Here is a 24874-nt window from a genome sequence, read left to right as displayed (position 1 = left end):
TGGTCTTGGGGCATTAAGTGTTGAGACACCCCTATGAGCTTAGCAACTCGGGTTGCAGATACTGATACGTAGATAGTGCAATGTTTGATTCCCTTAAGCTTTTCTCCTCAACCCATGTAACAAGCGTTGGGCCAATAGCTCCCAAGTCAGTTGACTTTAGGGTATTAAGTGTTAAAACACCCCTTCGGGCTTAATTGTTTAGGTTAGGGAGGCTACAAAACCAAAATTATCTACCTTTTTATTATCATTATTTTTTTTTGTTTTTTGTTTTTTGCAAATTATGTACTATACCTTTCCCTTAGTTGTTACCTTTAACAAAAGAACATAAATAATGTAATAATTTAATATGCAACCCACAATCATGTGTTAAAGTGTGTGTGTGAAAATGAAGATTTAAAAATACTTGTTAAATGAGCATATGAGCAGAATCAAGTGCTACCAATACGAGAATTTGTAAACCTAAATATTTCAAGAAGTATTCTGATAGACCCTGTTAAGAATGTTTACTAAGATGCGTCTCAAGAGTTACTTTAACAAAAGAACTCCTTTTACTCTGCTATCCTAGTAACAACAGTTTTGCAAATAGTTTATGAAATAGAAAACACAGATTTTTTTTTTAAAATATCAACTATTACCCTTCCCCCCCCCCAACCAAAATGAGACATTGTCCTCAATGTCTTAAGGTAGAAAGATAGAGTATAGAAGACATCACCTGAAATAACAAACACTTACAAACCTGAAACACATTTAAACAAATATAAGAAACAACAAAACACAATAATAAAACCAAAAGACGCAAATATTTATAGATGAGAAATTGAAAATGCAATCACATCACCTATATGTAGGCCATTCGTAGTCTTACACTCTCTCTCTCTCTCTCTCTTTATTATTTATTTATTTATTTTGAAAAAGCATGTGTATGTACAGGTAGTTGTGATTGTGGCTCACATCTTTCCTTGGTTTTACGTCCAAGAACGGCTTAAACGCCCTCAATGGGTTGGGGATAGGCTTCCCATCCAGTTTTCTTAAAAACTGGCTACAGGGTCTTTTTTAGTCAGATTCCCAAGACTAAGTCGAGCATGTTTTTTATGGAATTAGGGCCATAAATCATAAATTGCATGATGCACATCTCCACTAGGGTGTGTCTCAAGAGTCAATAGAAGATTATCTAAAGACCCCTTACTCAAGCCATCCTTAATGAATTGTATTTTATCTTCATGATTTACAAATATCATCCCTAAAGAACGACATGTCGCATTACAAGTCCATTTGGCACATCTATGACAGACTTTTAGTCGTTTTGCACGACGCTTCTTTGCAAAAGTGCTTTTACCTGTTCCAGGCATGTGTGAAATGAAAGAATTGGAGGACTCACCTGATAATCGAACCTTTGCTTCAATCAACCAACGAATATCTTCAGGAATTCCATGATTCATTAACAACCTCAATCTTGCACATCTAGCACGGTAAATTTTTGTAATCGCATTCTGATGCGGAGCGGGAAAATATTTTTTCAATTTTTCAAGAGTGGTGTCCATTTTCAAATGAGAATTGGATGAGAGATTCAAAGAAAAGAGAAAGAGAAAAGAATTGCACAAATATATACACAGATATCAGTTATCATTGGAAACTGAAAGAATCGACTTAAAAGTCACGGAGTACCGTTATCCTCCATTTGACCGGGGTGAGATAAACTAGCAAAACAAAAGTCACATAAAAAAGGAACACACAAAAAAATGTGAGAAAAACAAAATAATCAACCTTTATCTACAAGATCATTCAAACTAATGGATTCATTTTCACTAGGAAACTCATTAAAGTAAACTTTCAAACGATGTCCATTTACCTTCAAAACATTGTCATTCTTTGAATTCTCAATATCAAGGGCCCCATAAAGATTCACATGTTTCAAAATAAATGGACCACTCCATCGTGATCTTATTTTTTCAGGAAATAAATGGAGTTGAGAATTATAAAGTAAAACTTTTTGACCAGTATCAACTTTTTGACAATTTTCACAAGTTTTGCAGAATGCATACGTGTCCTTGAACATGGTGGGCCAATAAAATTCATTTTGTAAGATTTTTGCAGTCGTCTTTCTTGATGAGAATTGACTCCCACATGCTTCAGAATGACAAAGTTTAATGACACTACTTACCTCATTGTCAAAAATGCATCTTTGAAATTTTTGTTCAGGACAATATTTGAATAAGTTAGGGTCGTCCAAATAAAAAGTTCTTTACTTCGTTCAAAAACTTTCCTTTGTCTTCAGTACTCTAGTGAGCTGGCAAATCTCCTGAAGCAAGAAAATTGATATTTTTAGCAAACCAAGGCATTGAACTAAGAGAAAGTAAGGATTTGTTAGGAGAGTAATCATCGATTGGTGGGATGTCAAATGTCAAATCTATTGTCACTCTTGATGAAAGATCGTCATCAATATTTTTGGTTTCTTTTTCATCCGTGATTTCTTCCTGAGAATAAATCATTTGCAAATTTTCAGATTCATCCAACTCAATTTTATTCAAAGTAGATTCAAGTTGATCATGAACTAATTCTTCAATATGATCTACTTCTTGTAAATCATTATCATCTCCAAGTTGCTTGCAAATGTTGAAAATATTCATCTCCAATGTCATGTTTCCAAAAGATAACTTTATGAGTCCATTCTTACAATTAATCAATGCATTATAAGTTGCAAGAAACAGACGTCCTAAAATAACAGGAAATGAATTACATGCTTCAACAGGTTGCGTGTCCAAGACAATAAAATCCACAGGATAAATGAATTTATCGACTTGTACTAACACATCTTCAATTATTCCTCTAGGCACTTTTACAAATCTATCAACAAGTAAAAGAGTTAGAGAAGTTGGTTTTAACTCACCTAGATTGAGACTCTGAAAAACCGAATATGGAAGTAAATTCACACTAGCTCCAAAATCAAGTAAAGCTCTTTCAATTTTATGTTCTCCAATAAAGCAAGAAATGGTAGGACAACCAGGGTCTTTATATTTCAAAGCATTATTGTTATAAAGAATAGCACTTACTTGTTCGGCTAAAAATGCTTTCTTTTTCACATCCAGTTTTCTCTTCACAGTGCATAGATCTTTCAAAAATTTAGCATAGGAAAGTACTTGTTTAATAGCATCCAACAAAGGTATATTGATCCTTACCTGTTTGAAAATTTCAAGGATTTCAGAATTGTGATTGACTTTCCTTTGTTTAGTCATGGTATGAGGAAATGGAAGTGCTGGCGGAGAATCAGTCTTTTCGTCACAATTTTCAAATTCAACCCCTTCCTTACCCTCAGAGATTGACTCATCATCTTTCTCACAAGGTTCAAGAGTGGGTTTTTCAATAACCTTACCACTGCGAAGAGTGATGACTGATTTGACTTGATCCATGTGTTGGCTTCTGGAACTACTTGCATTTGCATTGTATTTCCCCTTTGGATTTTGTTGTGGTTGAGATGGAAACTTACCTTTCTCTTGAAAACTGAGAGCAGATGTTAACTTTGAAAGAGCATCCTTAAAATCTGTCATGCCTTGAGCAAGTTGAGTGTTGATTGCCTCTTGCTTTTCAATGAATGCATGCAATGTTTCCTCAAGATTTCTTCTAGGAGGTGGAGCATAAGGAGGTGCATATCCATAAGAATTTTGGAAATTATGGTGTGCTTGAAACGGCGGTTGTGAAGTTTGTGCATTGTTGTTATCACTCTTCTAACTAAAATTTAGGTGATTTCTCCAACCAGGGTTATATGTTTGTGAGTATGGGTTATGGTTGGGCTTTTGGAAACTATTTAAAGCATGGGCTTGTTCATGAAGGCATTCCTTGAAAGAAGGCAAAGTTGGACAGTCATTGGTTGCATGTTCATTTGTTTCACAGATTTGACACACAATGTCTTGAATAGATTTTAATTGACTACTTTTTTTCAATTCTAGTGCCTTGACTTTTCTAGCTAAAGATGCAAACTTGGCTTGGAGGTTATGATCTTCCCTATGGTTTATACATACCTCCACTAGATGTACGAGGTTGGGTTTTACTTCGTGCTTCATAAGTGCCCGTAGTGTCCCAATTTTGTGCATTTTCAGCTAGCAAGTCTAGGTACTCCATTGCTTCATTAGGGTCTTTATCTTTAAAAGTTCCATTGCACATCAATTTAACCATTTGCCTATCTTTAGGTGTTAATCCTTCATAAAATTATGAAACCAATCTCCATGTTTCAAAACCATGATGAGGGCAAGTATTAAGCAAGTCTCGATACCTATCCCAGCATTGGTAAAATGTTTCACCTGGTTTTTGAGTGAAAGTGGTGATTTGTCTTTCGAAAGAGTTGGTTCTATGAGATGGAAAAAACTTCTTTAAAAATTATTGTTGCATTTCATCCCAAGCACGAACGGATCCTGATCTAAGATTTTGTAGCCATGTTTTAGCTTTATCTTTTAATGAAAAAGGAAAAAGCTTTAATCTAATGGTATTCATGCTACAATTTAAGTCATTATAGGTGTTACAAACTTCTTCAAATTCTCTCAAATGCAAGTATGGATTTTCTAGATCTAAGCCATGAAAAGAAGGTAAAAGTTGAATAATGTCTATCTTAAAATTAAAATGGGATGCATCAGGAGGGAAAACTATGCATGAGGGTGCACTTGTTCTTGTGGGATTCATGTGGTCTCTAAGTGTCCTAACACGGTTATTCTCATTACGAAGTGACTGGTTATCTTCTTCGGTCATATTTTCTGAAAATGATGAGGATACCGTACAAAGTCTACCAATTAATGTACGTGACCAAACACTCATGCACGTGTAGAAAGAGAATAAAAGGAAGAAGAAAAGAAAAGAAAAGAAACAAAACAAAAAAATAAAGTTAGATACAAGAAAAGTGAAAAGAGAAAACAAAATAAATACTATAATTTGTACAAGAATTTACCTCCCCGACAACGGCGCCAAAAACTTGACACGACCAAAAGATTGATGTCTTCTCCTAAGTGCAGGAGTGTTGAAGTAATAAATAACCTGGCAAGACCGGGGTTAAACCATAGAAAGGTTAATTGTATAAATTATAAATAATAAGACAACAATAATAACAACAATAGTAATAGTAATAGTAATAGTAATAGTAATAATAATACTCAGTACATGACGTTGTTATACCTGAGAATGATCTAAAAGATCGGGTCATAGGTTTCTAGCCTATATAATGAATTTATGAAAAGATCAAAGAGATATATTATATAATATAAACAGAATGTAAATAATAATAAAAAAGAAAAAAAAGAAAAGAACAAGATGAAGAAATTAATGAGAACTTTGAGATGAAAGATTAATGTAAGGATTAAACAATGATAAAAACAAATGTCAAGGTTAAAGGATCCACCAATGGTATTTCGAACAAGTATAGTATAAACTCTTATTACTCAATTTGGAAGCCACACACGGAGGAGGTTCCAATGGGATGATTTGTCATTAATAGCTCATTATAAATTATTAACATGATCATATTAATTATCTTATTTACATAACATCAAACTTTTAAATATTGTCAGGAATTCATGATGTTAACAACAAATCAAGTTCCTTTCATAGCCCAGGTGTAGGTAATACCATACGGTTGTGATATGAGAGTGCCAAACATTTGTTGTACCAAGTGTTATACAACACAAATCTAGATTAATCATTTAACAAGCAAGGTATTAAGAATCAGTAAGATAAAAAGATAAGACATGTTAATATTAAACATTAAGGTCCATGTTGAGTTTATACTATACTTATTCTTACACCATTAGTGTAACCTTTTCACCTTGACATAATAAACTTAGCTAAACATAATGAAGAAGAGAAACATAAATAAACAAAACAAGAACATAAATAAGATACAAGTTAACTATGGAAAGGAAAGGAAATGAAAAACATAAACAAGATATTAATGAAAGCAAAACTTAAAAATTACAAAAAAAATATAAAGAGAGAAAATAAAGAGCATGAACTTGATCTGAACAACCAAGCCCCTAAATGCAATGCAAATGCCTCCTTTTATAGGCCAAAATTCGGAATTATTGATTTGATGACTAATTGTTGAGTGGGTGGCCAACTTTTGACTTTGTGAAAATTCTTATCTTCTTGTCTGAATAAAACGAAAATGCTAACATCAAAACTGGATCCACTTAAAAACATGAAAGTTATAGGAAATTGACTCAGCTTTCCAGAACAAAAAAATAGAGGTGATTTGGACTTCTATAACTCCAGCTATGGGCCAAACACTGAATAGTGTTCGGGCTGGAGGACAGATTCGGACTTCTCCGTTGTTGCTATAATTTGAACTTGCAAACGACCTTCTTAGATCTGGATGAAAACATGAAAGTTGTAGGCCTATGTCTTACTGAATTTGTGTAAAACTTTGAGATCATTTTGACATCTAGAACTTGAGATATGAGCCAATTACCAAACAGTGTTCCAATTTGGACTGCACCAACATCTCTTTTCTAAGCTTCACCCTCTCTTTGTCCTTTCAATTTCCATACTTGAACTCATCAATCAATTCTTTGATTTATATAATAGGCCTGCATTTAAGATGAACATTTACCATATATTAAGGAATTTTATAGTATTAGACTTGTTATTATAAAACATGCTTTAGTTAAGGAGTTATTGATACTTTAAGTGCAAAATGATGATATAAAACCTTGATAAATATGCACTTTTAAGTACTAATCAGTAGGCAACTCCAATCGATAGGCAACTGACCTAATTCTTTCCAAAATATCAAAAAGGGCCAATATATCTTGGGGCTAGTTTCCTTTTCACTCTAGATCAAATAATGTCTTTCTAAGGTGCCACCTTCAAAAACATCTTATCTCTAACTTGGAATTCTAGAGGCCTTCTCTAGTAATCTGCGTAACTTTTCTATCTATCATATGCTTCCTTCATCCTTTTTTCTGATTATCCTCACCTTATTAATTGTTAGCTATACCATTTCAGGTCCCAAAAGCTTCCTTTCCCCTACTTCGTCTCAACAAATTAGGGTATGCCATTTCCTCCCATACAGTGCTTTATATGAAGCCATAGCAATAGCAGTTTGATGACTATTATTATAAATAAACTCCACCAATGGCAAGAGATCTTCCCAGTTCCCACCAAACTCCACCACACACACAGGACCTTAAGAGATCATCAAGAGTTTGAATGGTCCTTTCAGATTGACCATTCGGTTGATGATGAAATGTTGTGCTTAGATTCATCTTTGTCCTTATTTCCTATTGTAAACTAGGCCATAATCTTAATGTGAACCTTGGGTCTTGATCTGATACAATCGATATTGACACCCCATTAAGTCTAATTACTTCATTTATATACAATTTCACTTGCTTATCTACAGAATCAGCTGTCTTCATAGGAAAAAACAAAGCAAATTTTGTTAATTAATCCACAACCACCCATATAGCATCATTACCTTTCTTCCCCCTAGGTAATCCCGTCATAAAATCCATAGAAATATCCTCCCATTTCCATTTCGGGATCGATAATGATTGTAATTTCCCTGCAGGTCTCTAGTGTTCTATCTTTACTTGCTGTCAAATCCCACAATTCGACACAAATTCAGCTATTTTTCTTTTTATATTTGGCCACCAGTAATATTCCTTTGAGTCCCTATACATCTTCATGCTTCCAGGATGAGTAGCAAATCGAGATTCATGAGCTTCTCTTAATACTTCATCTTTCAAAGTTTTATCCTCAAGTAAATAAATTCGTCTACCCATAACTATTAACCCATCAAATAACACTTGGAATGATGTCTCTATACCGTGGTTTATCCTCTCTTTGATCTCCCTTACTTTCTCATCAGTTTGTTGACCCACTAAGACCTTATCTTGAAGTATAGATTGAATTTTTAACCAAGTTAACAATGATCCCTCAAGCCCTATACTTAGTTGTAAGCTCATCCTTTTCAATTCCACCATACTTCCTTATTCATTTACCTCCATATCATTCAATACTATTTTTCCCTTTCTACTCAAAGCATCAACTACTATATTAACCTTATCAAGATGGTAGTCAATCAGACAATTATAATTTTTATTAATTATATCCATTTTCTTTAGCCTTACCATGATGGTAGTTAATCAGATTGATATTTTTAGTTTTTTTATCTTATTTTATCATTTTATATTTAATTAGCTGAAAATTAATTTATTTTGTTGTGGTTTTTCTTTAGAATTTTTTTTTAAGTTATCATGATTGTTATTTTTTTGTCCATATATTATTGTTAATTATTTTTATAGTTTAATTAAAATGAAATTAATTTTTTTTACCCAATAAAGGTTAGAACTTGAGTTGCAGTTTTTTTTTTAAAAAAAAAAAACTATATTTGCAACACCTAAATATATTTTATATGCAAAAAAAAATAAAAAATCAAGCACACATTTTATTGATATTGTCGGGTTCATCCTTGTGTTTTTGCTGTCTAATAAATAATAATAATAAAAGGGATAATTCCCGCCATTTTAGAACATAACAAAACTGCACTAAGGAACCGTACCACAAAAAAATCCCTTAAAAAAAATACGCCGATGAACTGCACGCACTGTTACTATCCAAACGGTCACTTTCCCTGCGCTGTCTGCAAGAGCCAGTTCAAAAACCCTAATTTCTCCGTTTCTTGCACAAAGTTTACCCTAAAAGTACTTTTAAAAATGCCCATCAAACTTTGAAGCTGACAAGGTTCAAAGTCAGTGCTTCACTGGACAATTCTGGCGATACCAACAACTGGGTCAGCCGTTACCCATCGGAGCTTTATCTGGCGATAAGATATTCAAGTTGATTTCCGGTGCCACTGCTAGTCCCATTGGCCAATTCATTTCTTCACCAACCACGTTTTTACATTCTGTGGACCCCAGAATCAAATTGGTAAACAAAAAGTTTGGATTTTTAAATGCTAATTCTTTGTTCTGGGCTTCTTGTTTTTTTTTTTTTTTTTCATTTGTGTTTCTTGCAATTTTTCTTTTATTGAATAAGATCTGGGCTTGCTGATATATGGGTAGTTTCGTTTTTTCTTGATTGTTTTGATATGTGGGTTACTTCCATTTTGCTGGGTTTTGATTAAATCAGCAGTGGAAGTTAATTGTATGATAGGACTTGAATATTTTGTGATGCTGAGTTGTAAATGATGGGAGTTTTTCGTTTTCTTTTATATGGAGTTTTGAGAAAGTAATGTTTATGTTTGTTGTAAATTCGAAACATGTGTATTGGTTATGCAGATATGGCTTCTGGCTCTAGTTGTTTTACCAGCACGATCGCATATCGTGATGCGTTTCGGATTGGTAGTTTACATCGCTCTTTTGTCTGTATTGGTTCTCCCAAGGCATGTGTGGATGGTAAGTAATCAAATTCTCTGACTTGTAACATGCAAAGACTTCCTTATGCGTAGAAAATGTTGGGGGCCTCCTTGTAGGATTCTACGAGAGCTTTTGGAATGCTTTTTAATAATTTGGTTAGATTACTTTGTTATTAGTTAAAAAGAAAGAAAATGCAAAAGAATTTTTGGTAATTCAGGGACTTTGTGTTGGTATGTCTAAAATAGAATGGCTGCGATACATGTTTAGGTTGCTTAGATCTGAGTTTAGTTTTCTGAGTTACAACTTCAAGACGGTGATGCAAAAGATATGCTTGTCATTAAATTCCCTTGTTAATATTGCTAAATATCGATTCTTTTTTAAATAAAAAAGGATTTCTGCTCAAATTGACTGGAAGAAGGATGTTCTTTGTAGGGATTGTTCTAAATGTCTCTTTAATATTTTATGACTTTTTATGTTTTGTTTTGTTTTTTGGTGTTAAATAATGTGGTATGTTGTTACATTTGAATAATAAGCAATATGCTGTCGTGGTTGTTCTCCATGCTGAATTTGCAGCAATCCTTGTAGGATCAATTGGGAAGAGTGTCATTGCTTTCTGGAATCCTATTTATTACATTGGGTTTAGGATCAGATGGTGTGCCTCCACTTGTCCAGATGAGAACGCCACCACCTGCCATCACAGGCTTGCCTAATCTTCCAATGTCTTTGAGCGGCTATTCGTATTTAATCATGAAGCTAGGGCCTTTACAGTTTACAAGGAAGGGCTTGTCAGTAGCAAGCACAGCTGCATGCTTAACCTTCACTGTAAGTTGCTTTTCGTTCTCAACATTCTTTCTCTCTCTTTATTATAGTGTGTCTGTGATAATTAATTCTTTCATATCTGCGTTGTGCATATTTATGGGGAGATTTTACTTGCACACACGTGAAACACTCTTGCACATTGTTTGCTGGGGTTGCTTCAGAGAACAAAAAAGTTGATTTTTTTATTCAAAATTCATAAAGTTTCTATTTTTATTTTTCTCTGATTAGACTAGTAATATTCATTTCTGTACCCAACTACATATGTCCAAGAACAAATTGTATCTGTTTTTTGTCTGTTTTTCCCTAAAAGGTCTTCCAAAGTGCAAGCCTTTGCCTGGCAACCACAACCCCTGAACAACTAGCGTTTGCTATGCGGTGGTTTATGCTTCCCTTAAGATACATTGGTGTTCCGGTGGCTGAAATAACTCTTACCCTCTTACTATCATTGAGGTTCATCAATCTAGTCTTTGATGAGGTGAGAGTCTGATTTTTTCCATTAAATTGAATTGCGTGTTTTTTTACCCATTTGATTTCTCTTAGTATAGCATTACATGTTTTTTTTTGTCCATTTGATTCCTCTCAGTATAGCATTAATAAATGTTTTTTTTTTTTAAACTTAATTGAAAAGTTATGGTGTACAGGTCCGAAATGTTTCACTGGGGATTGTATCTCGCAGGATAAAATGGAAGCAATTGACGATTATCGAGACGATAGATAGTAAGTAAACAGCTACAATCTCTTCTCCCTTTCTCTTGTTTTTGGGAGGGACAGGGGATGTTGCATGGTCGGTGGGAGTTGGGATTCTTCTGGAAATTATTTGGATGGCGAATACCCAGAAAATGTCTGTTGGTATTTCTTTATCTTTTTTGGATTGTGTTAACATTTTCTTAAGCTCTCAATGGAGACTCTCAGAGTTTCATTGCTAGTCTAATGGAACCTTCCAGCCATCTTCCTTTACATTTATTGTTATGCATTGCAAGCAATATTTTTATTTATTACACAGCATACACTTTTATAAAGAATTCATGGTTTTACTGGGATAAAGAGTATACAATATCATGAGTTCAGTGTCTGCTCTAAAAAAATTATAATTTGAGGTTTTACAGGGATAATAAGTTCCATGTTTTAAAGAACTAGGAATACGCCGGATATTGTTCTGATGAAAGGGATGATAGACTATCTTCTATGTATGTTCTGTTTTAGTTTCTAATTTGGTGTTTAACTTTTCAGTTTTCGCTTCCTATATACGTCGGATCTTCAAGAATATTTTTAGCCATGCAGAGCAGATATCGCAGGTTTACATCTGAACCCACTCTTCCTCACAATTTATCATCAGTTTTAGTGCTTGTGATCTACTGTATCGGTGACTTTTCAACCTACACCGAAGGCTGTTCTTTGATAGTCAGGGAGCTGGTTATATGTAACAAATTTGACCAGAATAGCTTGAGAAAAATAATCTGTGATCTCATTTGAAAAATAAACTCTTGCTTGAAATTATGCAGTAGGATTTTCTATATATTTTCTTCCTCTAAAAATATAAAATAACTGGGTAAAGGCACAACTGGATTAATTATTCACTTTTGCATTTCAGCATTACACTTATATATGTTTAATAAAAACGGTTGATTGTAATTTTTGATTTTGGAAACAGTTTTGAGAATCTACACCCCCATGATTAGTGCAGATCCTGATATATGCGCATCTTCCCAAGTCATTCTTGTATCGATGTATAATTTCTTCTTGGTCTTGTATATTAAATTATTGAATGTAATTATGGTTTTCTGATATGTGTTCTCCTTCGTGACATTGTGGACAATATGCATTAGACCTAAATCCAGTTACAAGTAGCTTGGAAAATCTTGCCATCCAAAGACTTCTGCTTTTAATATTCCAGATGTTGTGGCATCTTACAGGCAATGATTGTCCGGGGTTTTAGAGGTGACAGCAACTCCCATAAAATCTATTTCTTATCAGACTCATCGATTGGGATGGCAGATTTTGTTTCTCTGCTATGCTTGATTGGTGTTGTAGGTGCTGCTCTCCTGTCTGACTATTACTTGGTCTGATTTCATGTTCCACCATTGCCATGGTAAGTTCTCTCCTCGTACTAAAAATATCTACTGGACTTCCAAATAGAAGCTGCTTGTCATGCTTACTTTAAGACATTTATAATTATTGTGCCTTCAAGTTTATGAAATAATAAGTTCAAGTTTATGACTCGACAAGTGCAAGCACTTAAAAACGGTATAACATTTTTTCTTCTTCTCTACGGTGACAAAGAACCTTTTTTTTTATATTAAAATTATACTGAATTGTTCAAACTATCATAACTGTGAAGATTTAGCTAAATTACGAAAAGATAAGATCATTTTTACACAGCATTAGGTGAACCTTACATAACTTTTCATGATCACGTACTTATTGTGAAGTGAATTAATATTTATCTTCTTTTTTGAAGGCAACACCGTGCTTTTTGCGTTGTAATTGTACTGTAATATTAGTAACTAGTATGATTACCGGTAATTAGTTAATTTATTGAGAAAGAAGATAAAACATGACGATACAATCAACAAAAGTATTAATAGTTCGAAATTTTAAGGCACTATAATAGAATGCCTTCAAGTAACCATATAAATTGCCACAGATAGAATCCTCGCTGTTTTATTTTCTAGATATTTGCATCACATGAGTGACTTGCTTGCAGGTAACTGGGCTTGCTTGGTCGTTGATGCCATCGATGTGTACAAAATCATTCACTTAGCAAGTGGGACTTTGATACTTTGGATTCTTAGAGACAATTGGATGTAGCTGTTGTCTGAATGATAGTTTAGCCAGGTGATTGATATTCCTCATGCTTCCAGGATTAAATCTGTAGTTTTCTCAAATAAAACTACGATTTTGATACGTTGGATTCTTAGAGACAACATCTGGCCCTTGTGTCTCATGTTGTGCTATTTTGTATATTATTCCAATGGTGCTTTTTTATGGCAAATTTAGGAATAAATAAGCTGTAAGATCTCTCTAATAATTTCCTTTTGAGAAACGAGAGGGACCTATCTCTTATGCGTCTTGAGAGTTGAGAGGGAACAGTGCTCCCTTGCATTCTGCGCACGAAAACCACTGGCGTCTAGATAAGCAGGGTAACTGTCACTTCACCCCCTTTTATATGGATTTTTTTTTTTGCAAAATAACTGTCTCGTTAAAATTTTATCAGAATGATAAAAGGTTGAATGACGGTTTGAGCTCTACTACGTTTCTAAAAGTACACATAACAGCTACCACCATGTTTCAAAATGAATGTCTCTCACAAAAGTCAAAAGCTAAAATTTTGTAGGCAGGAAAATAAATAATAAGAATTAAAGTAAGAAAAAAAAATTAAAAAAAAAAAAACTAAAAAACATAGAAAAGGGATTGAAGATATATAAAATTTGTAATATTTTTATTAATTATAAAAAGTACTTAACATTTAGAAAAGTAGGATATACATACTAAAACAAGTGATTGGGCTTATGGCCCACTAAATCAAAATACCCAACAATAATAAAATCAAACTCAACAAATAAAGCTAAATTAATAAATCTCAATTAAAAGTTCATATAAATTAAATCAAAAAACATAAGTTAAAGTCCAATCTCTTAATTGTTTGGACTATCCTCCATTGTCTATGATCATATGCATGCATAAATAATATTTCTAGTTTGGTGTCCCCACCAATTCTCCAAAGGTTGGAAGAACTTGACCCTGTCGAGTATAGGTCAAGGCGACTCCGATAACTCTCTCAAAGATAAAGATCAAATTGTTGTGATGTCTCTTTGATAATCCAAGTATAGTTTGAATCTGGTCGTCGAATCCATATACTGGGATTTGCTAAAGTTCACAATCCCTAGTAAAAACAATTTGTGTATTCAAAGTAGTATTAATATGTTCCTTTTGTGCCAAAGATATGGATAATGAGGCAAGGGTTTCAAAAGGAGCATCAGGAATAGGTTGTTGTGTTTTATATATAACAAGGTCCTTCATGTCAAAAGTAGAGCTAATAATATCAAAGTTTAATGGCAATTTAATGACATAATTATTTAATTCAATCATTTGAAACACTTTGAATGGTCTAACACTACTTACTTGCAATTTATGATCGATTTTCAAAGGACATCATTTAGGTCTAATCTGTATCATGAAATAATCTCCAACATTAAGTACATCATGATACTTAAGGAAATCAACTCGAAATTTATATTGTTCATTACTTGCTTGAATTTATTTCATGATCTCAACATGCAAATTATGAACTCTACATGGTAATGAATCAGCTGACTTAAACATCTTATTGTGAGGAGATATGGGAAGGTGTTCTATAAGCTTTTTAGGTTTATAAGTATGAATACTAAATGATTGAGGGTGTGGAATGAGACAAACATTGTTTGAAACCTAAGTAGATATGGTATGAACACAATCAAGTAAACTAGGATTATCTTCATCTTCCTCATCATATGCATGAGGTAAGGGGTTAGGAAACTCAACATGTTGCTCTAAACTTATGATGTGCTAGACACTAAGCATGTGGGATGAGGAATCAGGTAGTTTAGGAGGACTAATATCATGAGACTCTTTTATGACCATACTTATCTCTATTGGCGACTCCACTGAAGAGTTCCCTAAAATTTCCTTTACAATTAAAGCAGACACATCAAACTCTTTCTTAACCTCAGTCTCAAGCTCACGTGGACTCATTGTGTTAAGTCTCTCTTCTTGCACATCCTCATCATCTAGGTCACTAAAATCCTCAAGATTAGACTCATACACTTCAACATTACAATATTCCTCTTTACTATATCCTTATATTTTTGGATGACTAAGGTTTTAGATGTGCAATCTAAAGAGATATGACCAAAACCTAGACAATTAGTACACTTAACCTTTGAACTCACCTTAGACACTTCATTGACAACTCGCTTGTCCTTTTCTTTCTTATATAGTTGGGCGCCACTAGGATTAGGTCTGTGGGGTGGAGCACCTAACAAAGAATCTACTTTTGAATTGGGACCTAGTAGGGGATACTATAAGAGCCTTAATGATTCATCTACTGATTCTTCGTGACCAACTTGTAGTCTTGAGCTAAGGTATAAGCTTGGTTAAGGGTAGATACACCTTGAAATACACCTTTTCTTATAAGATCATCATTTAAGCCTCTATAAAATCTATGCAAAGTCATGGCTTTATTCTCTCTTATGGCATATCTAATCATGTAATCATTAAACTGCGTTATATACTCATTGATAGACTTATTCCCTTATATTAGATTGTTTTATTGGTCTAAGAGCTTATTTCTATAAAACTAGGGTAAGTACTTCTCCTAAAGTTTTTGTTTTATTTTGATTCAATCAGTTATAGGAGGTTTACCTCTTATCTCTAAACAATCCTCAACATCTCTCTAATAAATTTTAGCTTTACCAATGAGTTTCATCTTAGCAAATCTAACTTTTCTATTATCAGACAAGTTATGCCACTCAAAGAATCTATCCATATCACGAATCCACATATCAAATATCCAAGGGTCATGATGACCGTAAAAAATAAGGGCTTCTATTTTGTTAGGACTTAAGACTCGCTCATCAAAGTCATCGTGTTTAGAGTAACCTAAATGATAGTCATATTGGTGGCGCTCAGAGTGAACTTGTCCATAATAATTATTCTTGTGATATTTATTGGACTTTGCGTGTCTTATTTGAAAAAACTATTGGGGCTCAATTCTTTTAAACATGCTAATCACCTTAGTTTGCAGTTTTCTTTAAATGTTCGTAAGAGGATTACTAAAAGTTAAGTCTACAGTAAGTGTAAACTTAAGCTTGGACACTAGATGATCATGACACAAATGCATGCAATACTAACTTATAAATAGAATTGAGATCATAAATGGTTTTTGCATGTAAAATCACAATACAAAAAAATAATACTATTTTTTTTTTTATTTTTTTCTTCTTCTTAAATGTGGAGATTAATAAAAAAACAAATTACACTAATGAAATTGTAATCATGTAATACTAGATTCTTAAGTGTAAATGATTAATCAAACATGATGTCACAAGCAAGAACTCATAATTATCAAATAGAAGAAGATATTAGCTATCATTGATGAAAGAGGTCGATGAACAAAAATTAACAATTAAAAATACTAGGTGAGATTTTTTTTATGATTTTTTCTCTTTTTTTTGGCACAAAAGTAATATTAATGATAATTTTGAATACCAAGTACAATACCAAAGAGGTAAAATAAACAAACTGAAAAGTAGAGTAATTTATCAACCAAGATTTAAACTGTGGAATTGATCACGGATGGTTCTCATATTATGTGTCAGCTGACATGGCAATAGGCGATGACATGGCAATGCCTGCTGAAATGGCATCCAATGGTGTGGCTGATTGGCATGGTGTGGCTTTGGGGTGCTGACGTTGCGTTTGACATGAATCTAAAGAGTTGACGTTGTAAGGTTAATTAATTTCACCTCAAATTTCTTCTTATGTGTTGCAATTGCTTTGCTGATTTCCCCTTGTCTTCTGTGATTTTTCGATTGATGTTGTTTGCGGTGGGGCATGACTGTTGAAAACAAAGACAAATGTAGTATGTTAAAGGTGGTGGTTGTCGCTGGCCGGTTCTACTGCTCTGTCTGTTGCTAATGGTTAAGGGCAATGAAGTTGTGGACGGTGGCAGCTGAAGAGAATAACACTGGCTGAGGCGCTGCCTTTGCTGGGAGAAACCACTAGTCAGTACTGGCAGTGATATGTTTGTAGGTGGTCGTGGCTGGTGGTTTGTGCCGCTGGTTTGACTACTAAAGCCGCAAGTCTGTTGTGGTCCTGTAGAGGCGCCGTTGAAGATGATTTGGTGTAATTTGTTGGTGGTGTGGGGAGTGGCCTTCTATAGGAGAATTTGTTGTCTTGGGTCTTGGTGTGACTAGCGTTGATGCACGCTATAATCGACGTTTTCTAGATGTATTGTGTTGATTGGGCGGCTATTTGTTGGTGGAGAAGATGAACAATGTTTCCCCTTTTTTTTTTTTTTTTGTAATCAGAACAATAGTTTTTTTTTTTAACAGTAAACAATGAATATTTTTTGTTTAGATCAAACCGGATCTAGGGTTTAGCATAGACATATGGATCGTTTAATTGTAAGAACAATTAAAACCCTGGCTCTGATACCAAATTTGATATAGGACAATAAATAATAAGAATTAAAGCAAGAAAAGAAAGAAGCTTTAGAGAAAGAAGAAAGCAAAGTCTGTAATATTTTCATTAATCATCAAAAACAGCTTAACATTTAGAAAAGTAGGGTATAAATACTAAAACCCTAACCAAAACAAGCGATTGAGCTTATGGCCCATTAAATAAAATACCCAACAATAATTAAATTGAACCCAACAAATAAAGTCAAATTAATAAACCTCAACTAAAAGTTCATATAAATTAAACCCAAAAACATAAGTTAAATCTCAATCTTTCAATTGTTTGGGCTATCCTCCATCGTCTATAATCATACACATGCATAAATAATATTTCGGGTTCGGTGTCCCTACCAATTTTATAAAGGTATAATGGCTAGAAGATAGGATTTAAAATTCAATGTTAAGAAAAGAAGAAGAAGATAAGATGGCATGGAAGAAAAAAAGAAAAAGGAAGAAAAAAAAGGAAAGAAATAATGGGTCACCGGCGATACATCTAGATTACATCCAGTTCAAATTAAAAAGATTTTGATAAGATGATTATAACAATACCTTGAAAAACCATAAAAAAAATATCGTAATTGATTAAGGGTTTTGTTCGGGGGTTAATTAGGGTTAATTATGAACTCGTTTAATGATCTTTCAAGGTGTTGTTAAAATTTTCTTGTTGAGATTTTTCTAATAATATTATATGTAAAACCTCGTATTTTCTCATGCATTTGTAATTGATTAACCCAAATTAATTCAATTATAAAAATTGTTTTTTTAGATAGTGATTTCAATTAAGAAATACATTTTCCACTAAAATAATCAAAAGATACATTAATGCAATTTAGATTCAACAAATAAATGTATTTTTACTTATTTCAAAATAGCTTAATTTCTTAACAAATTCTTTATTTTAATTATCATTCTTTTTATTAGAAAAAAGGTGATCCTAATAAAAAAAACGTTGTTGTTTCGAAGAAGATTGAATTTTTTTTTATAATGATGTTATCAATTGTTTTATGAATAATTATGTATTAATACAATAAAAGAAAATTTGATAATAATGTGCGTATTAATATAGAATGAAAAAAAAAATATCTACATTTATTCTAACTCTCTCTCTTTTTTTTTTATCAAATTAAAAACCCACAACTAAAAAAAGATATTTTTGTTGTTGAAAAATATATACTAGCAAGAAAGAAAGAATCATACTAGAAATTCTTTTTTTTTTTTAATAGAGTTTACATTATTTATGTTCTAACAAAAAAAAAAAAACAATTGAATAGCTTCTCTTAGTATGAAATCAAATATCTTAATATATATTTTTATTTTAGTTTTTCTACTCAATTTTTTTCTTGTTGTAATCAATATATTTATTATTATTTATTATCATATAAAATTTTTAATTTATTTTATTGAATATACATATCAACTTTTTAGTTTATAGTTAAAATCTTTCTTGATTATGTAAAAATGAGATTTTATAACGTAGCATGATATCCCATTAGTAAACCAAACTGGGTGAATATTTACCTTGTTCTAACATTATTCATCAATTTATCCATAGATGCAGAAAGCCTTCTTTTTATTACGATGGAAAAAGGAAGTTTATGTTGAACAAAATACTATAAGAATATCAAAACCATGGAAAATTAAATAAAAATCATCAATTTACGAAAAATATTTTGAAAAGTACTTTAAAAATCACTCCTCACGCAATGACAAACCGTACGAAACATCATAAAATCCATCCCCCAAACGTATTTACACACCAAAACCAAACAGGGAAGAGAATCCCAGAAATGGAGTCTGAAAACAGAGAAAGCGAGGCAACTCACCCATTCCCAACCAACTTCAAGAACTCGCGAGTCACAGATCCAACTCTTAAAGACCCGCCAATGTCAATCCCTTCTTCGTCCTCATCTTCTTCTTCAACATCACCTGGGCCATCTCAAAAACAGCAAAACAACGATCACAACCTCTCGCCACCACAAACCAATAAAAAAAGAACCAAGAAAACACCACCTCCACTGCCAAACCTCCCTCACGAACTCATCATTGAAATCCTATCTCGGTTGCCAGCCAAATCCCTAATCAAATTCAGGTGCGTTTCCAAATCATTCAAATCCCTGATTTCAAATCCCCAATTCATCAAAACCCATCTCGAAAGGGTCAAGAATTTATCAAGAAACGGCCCTGATTTCTCTCCAGAAATCGTTATTTCCTCCAGCGAGCCACTGTTTAGGCTCAAAAGCTGCTCACTTTACTCTGTTTATAATAACCCAGTGACTGATGCTGTTGTGCTTGATTACTATCTATTGAGGGATACCTATCGTTATGATTGGGTTGTTGGGTCCTGTGATGGGCTACTGTGTTTGGGCATTAAGCAGGATTTTGTGGTCTTATGGAACCCATCTACAAGGGTTTTTAACAGATTGCCTGGTTTGGGATTTGCAAAGAAATTAGGGAGTTATACTGTTTTTGGGTTCGGCTATGATAGTCAAATAGATGACTATAAGGTGCTGGCTATGTTTTGTTTTCTGACTAAGAGTGTGTATGGAGGTAGTAGATATGTGACAAGAATTAAGGTTTGTGCATTGAAGGGTGAGTGTTGGAGGAGGCTTGAGGATTTTGGGCTTGGTCTTCCGTATGATGTTTCAGGAAAACATGTTGATGGGAAGCTTTGTTGGCCGGTTATGCCTGAAGGGAGTATAGGGTCAGCGTGGTCTATTGTTGCTTTTGATTTAGCCCAAGAGATGTTCGAGGAGGTTGTGCAACCTGATTATGGGGCGGTTGATTATGAGAGAGTGTTGGGGGTCTTACAAGGCTGGCTCTGTGTGATGTGTAACTATCAAGGGGTTCGTGCAGATGTCTGGGTTTTGAAGGAGTTTGGAGTTAGAGATTCCTGGACTAAGCTGTTTAGCATACCATACTTGGATCCTTTGTGGTTTCATTATTCAGTGCCTCTGTGCATTGATGTTGGAGGTGAGGTTCTGTTGGAGTACAAGTCAGTTTTAGTGATTTACAATCCCAAACATGGTACTTTCAGGTACCCTGTGATGAATGGTGCTAGTTCTTGTATAGAAGCAGATGTTTACATTCAAAGCCTGGTTTCACCCGTTGTTGATGGTCAGGTCTAATGTTTTAGACAACAAGCATAATGAGAAACAACAGTGGTGGGTTCAAACCTTTTTGCTATGCATCTAGTTGGTTGCTGTCTTTTCAATTTGATGAACATTGTGTTTTATTTGACAAAGAAAATCATGATCCTGTAAAGAATCTCTTGCTATTGTATATAGAATAAGGGGTGCTAGAGTTATGACAAGCTTCTCTTTTCTTAATGAATTTTATTTTTTTCTGATTCTATTTTTCTATGCAGCTATCTTTATCTTTTCTAGGTTTTGTTTACTCAATTGTTAAGTAAACTACAAAAAAAAGTGATGGATTTCATTCCCACAGGAACTGAACTTCTTCAACAAATTAAATAAAACTCGTATAAATCTTGCTAGAGGGCACAAACAATTAATATATACTGTTTTGCTTTTCTCTCTTGGCCTTTTTTCAAAGTCAAATTCAATCTCTCTCTCTCTCTCTCTGCTTTTATTCAAAGTTGGCTGGCTGGATGCAATTTTTCGGTGAGCTGGATTCAATCTTTCTATACGCTTCTATGCAAATAAAGATTTCATAATTCTAAGATGCTATAATGCCTCTCTCTCTCTCTCTCTCTTTAATGAGAATGATAAAGCTGCATGTTGATATCATAAATAGATGACCTTATGTGGCCATGAACATGTTAATTTGTGTTGAATCGAAATAAAATATGGACGTCCTGAGCTCTCCAGTATAATTTTATCACACCGCAGACATGCAGTCAATGATCATTGCAAAAACACTCAATTGTATCTCTCTATTTTTTAAAGTCAAAGATAAGAACTAATAGCTATATATGTTGAAACACATGAACTTTGAAACTTGAAGAAAAAGAAAGATATGCTCTTTTTGGCACTTGAAGGAAAAATAAAATCTTCATTTTCATTATGTTATAGTACTCTTAAGCAGTTTATTTTTCAATATGAAAGATGAGTTTTTAGCTTTTCTTAATGGTAAGAAATCAACAAAGTTTTTAGCTTCACAGGGCGAATTTTCTTCCAAACTCCAATACTCTTGAACGATTCCTTCCATGATATACACGCGACGTACAGATGTACTGCTTTCTTGGTTTTTGTGCTAATCATACTTCATTAGCCTTCCTACAACAATATTATGCCCATTTGCTGATCCATAGCAGTACAATGGGGCTGGATCAGGGAGTACAAATTGTATGATAATTCAATTAAAAGATCCACATCAAGTACTACTACATATGGTGACTCCGTGTAGTACAATTGAAAGGAAGTACTGGGTTTTTCGTGATATATAACAAGGAATGAAGCCCCGGAGGGATTCATCGCCGAAGTTGAGCATACGGGAGACACAGAGGCGTCCGATCGTGGAGGATTCCTACAGGAGCGACCTGAAATCACATGTGGGCTGCTCGGCAACATGTGTTCTCAGGTCGCCCCTGCCGGGCTCTCCTCCATATGCTAGTTACTACATTTCAGTGGTGGGCCCAACTCTGATGGTGTGCTTTGTACCATTGGATCTTCGCCTAGTTCCCTGTATTCTTTGTAAGTCTATGTTTTTTTGACGTTATTAATATATCTCGAGTGTTTTTTCACTTCTAGTTGTCTAGCTACAGCATCCAAGGGCTGCTCTCTTGTTAAAAAAATGGAAAGTATCAAACAGCACTGTAAACAGGTAATTTCAATATTCACAATCCACAGCATTTTAAGTTGTTCTTTTACGCAAAAGAACAGGTATGGCAATGCAAGCTCTTGTTATGTTTTTGCTCTGAAAGTTATGCAACATCCACGTAAATTCCAGTAATTTCATAAGAATGAGGTTGTTAAAGGGTTGCAGATGAATATCAATGAGAATAAATTGAGTAAATAGGGCACCATAAAGAAATCAAAAATGTTATTCCGGGGACTTCTACACCAGCAGCTCTTCTTCCTCGACTTCCTTCCAAACCCCGTTTATCATTAGACAACCTTTGTCATCTATTGACAAAGAAATCTTTTTTTTTTTTTTTTTTAATTTATGAATCATACTGTTATCTATAAATCCTCATTAATCAAAAGTTCAGGTCCTAAAGAAACATCTTAAAACTAAATGATCAAATAAGAATATTTTAAAATTTAAAAGACTTAAATAATGAAAATGCAAAGAAGAACTATGATAAACTAAAAGAAAATATGTTTCATGAAAGTTTATAGAAAACCAGAACCAACCACCTGCAAAACAACACAAAAAAGTGTGCAGAATAAGTTAGCATAAGCAAAAACCAAATACGGTAATGTTAAGGTAAAATAGTATTTTGTTTAAGTTTCTTAGTTAATTTTATGATGAGGTTAATCTAGTAGTTCTTTGGCTGTTGATAGTGTCGAATGATTGTAATCAAACAATGTTGTCTTCTAAGCATAAATTGGTTTTTTTTTTTTTTGTAATTCTATAATTGTTTTAGGGGCATGTTGGTCTTTTCATTATTTTTTAGAATGGTAAATGTACTTTATTTCCCTTAAAAACAAAAAAAAAAAAAAAAAAAAGAAAATTATTCACCATTTTGATAGCGGTTTTTATTATAATAACTCTTTGGTTATTATGGGCAAAGGGATATTTTTTCATAATATATTTTTAAAAATAAAAAATGTGTTGCACATGTCAATCACTCATTTGTCTTTAGGTAATGCTTGCAACTAACTCCGGTGATCAAAACACATTATTCTACCATGTCATTTGAGTCCTTTTCGACCTCTTCCTTCTTATTAGGCATGTGTAGTAGCCTTGTCTTTGGTGAAACGCAAACAACTTTTTTTTTTTCTTTTCTCTTTCCTCCTAGAAAACAATATCTATCTCTCTAAATTTGCATACTAGCCCTTCAAGTTTTTTTCTTTTAATTTCATCTTTTTTTTAATTCCTATTTGTTTTATTTTAATTACTTTCTAAAATTGGATTTATTTTTTCAATTTCATCCTCTAATTTTTTACTCTTTTTGGTCTCCATTCTTTTGATTTTTTTTTATTTGAGATAGTTTTTGAATTCATTTTGTTCTTTCAATTTCACCCTCAATTTGTTCTTCTTTCAAATTTGATGCTATTTCTTTTCATTGCTATTTTTTAAAACTTTGGTAAGTTTTTATTTGATATTTTTTTAAAATTTTATCTTTCATATTAAATTGATTGTGAATTAAACTTCTTAATTGAACCTATATCTATGATTTGGTAGGTTGCAAATTAGAAAAATCAACCCAAGTTTAATTTTACTGTACTAGTTAAAAGAAAAGCTAAAAGGTGTGGGAGAACTATTGTTCACTCACACCTGTTAAACTGTGGAATAATTTTAGTAATCTAATGTGTTTTGCTTTTTTTTTTATTATTATTTTTTAAAATTTTTTTTTGTCTATTTTATCTTTTAGGTGGTTTATAATTCATCATTATTATTTATTTATTTTCATTTTGTCTTTTTATAGGGTTAACTTAGTGTACGGGTTTGTTAGGGTAGCTCAAATCACCCCGATTTATAGGTTTAGTGGGATGTCTTTTTTATTTTTTAATTGTATTCAACTTTGTTATCGTCTATTTTTTTTTCTCATATAAATTAAAAGAAAAGCCAAAATATGTGGGAGAACTACTGTTCAACTACACCATTTCACTATAGATTATAATAGTAATCTATAGTGTTTAGCTTTATAAAAAATATATTTTTATATATTTTATCTTTGAGCTGGTTTATAATTTAGTTTTGTAATTTATTTCTTTTCATTTTGTCTTTTTATAGGGTTAATGTGATTTACGAGTTTGTTAGGGTAACTCAAATCGCTCTAGATTACAAGTTTGGTGGGGGTATTTTTTTTAATTGAACTTGAATTTTTTATCGTTTTTTTTTCTCATATAATTAAAAAAAAATAGTTTTAAAAAAAATCCATGTTATTAAACTTTATAAAATTTATGGACATGTTCAGAGGTTTGGTGGATTGACCTGGTTTGCATGTCTTGCAAGTTTAATTTTTAAATATATATATTTTTAATTTCGTCCATAGATATTGGGTTAATTGGAAACTCAGTTTCATGATTGGTTTTGTTTTCGCTTTCTATCAAGTTATTGTAGTCTCAAAAAAAATATGTTGGTATTTTAGTGGTGTTTAATTTTGTGATAAATTATTTATGTTATCATATAATTAAATAACAAATAGTTAAAAAAAAAAAAACAAATTATAATCCTAGTAGAGTCAATAAACCGGTTCATGGTTTGGGGTGCTAGCCCAGGTTATCCGATTCACAGGTTTGATGGGTTTACCCAATGATTGAATATGTTTTTTTTTTTGTCTTTAAATGTTTTTAATTGATTTTTTTTATTTTGTCCTTTAATATTGAATTGGTTAAGAAATAGATTGCATGATATGTTTTTGTTTGCTTTGTA

The 24874-nt window shown here is 33.0% G+C and overlaps 2 protein-coding genes across 2 annotated transcripts; both read left to right on the top strand.

Moving 5' to 3' along the window:
* Nucleotides 1–8695: 8695 nt before the first annotated feature.
* Nucleotides 8696–13182, top strand: LOC118061107 (protein ABCI12, chloroplastic). The gene is made up of 8 exons (XM_035074506.2): nt 8696–8907; nt 9258–9374; nt 9921–10157; nt 10465–10629; nt 10796–10871; nt 11385–11449; nt 12068–12243; nt 12859–13182. Exons 2-7 carry the CDS (start codon nt 9306–9308, stop codon nt 12218–12220), a joined length of 765 nt encoding a protein of 254 aa, XP_034930397.1. The 5' UTR covers nt 8696–8907; nt 9258–9305; the 3' UTR covers nt 12221–12243; nt 12859–13182.
* A 5887-nt stretch (nt 13183–19069) lies between these two features.
* LOC118061108 (F-box/kelch-repeat protein At3g23880) lies at nt 19070–20720 on the top strand. The gene has a single exon (XM_035074507.2). The coding sequence runs from the start codon at nt 19075–19077 to the stop codon at nt 20494–20496; it is 1422 nt and encodes a 473-aa protein (XP_034930398.1). The 5' UTR covers nt 19070–19074; the 3' UTR covers nt 20497–20720.
* The last annotated feature ends 4154 nt before the right edge of the window (nt 20721–24874 follow it).

The sequence above is a fragment of the Populus alba genome, chromosome 8 (assembly GCF_005239225.2).
Source record: "Populus alba chromosome 8, ASM523922v2, whole genome shotgun sequence".
Lineage (NCBI taxonomy): Eukaryota > Viridiplantae > Streptophyta > Magnoliopsida > Malpighiales > Salicaceae > Populus > Populus alba.
This window is presented reverse-complemented; position numbering and strand designations above follow the sequence as displayed.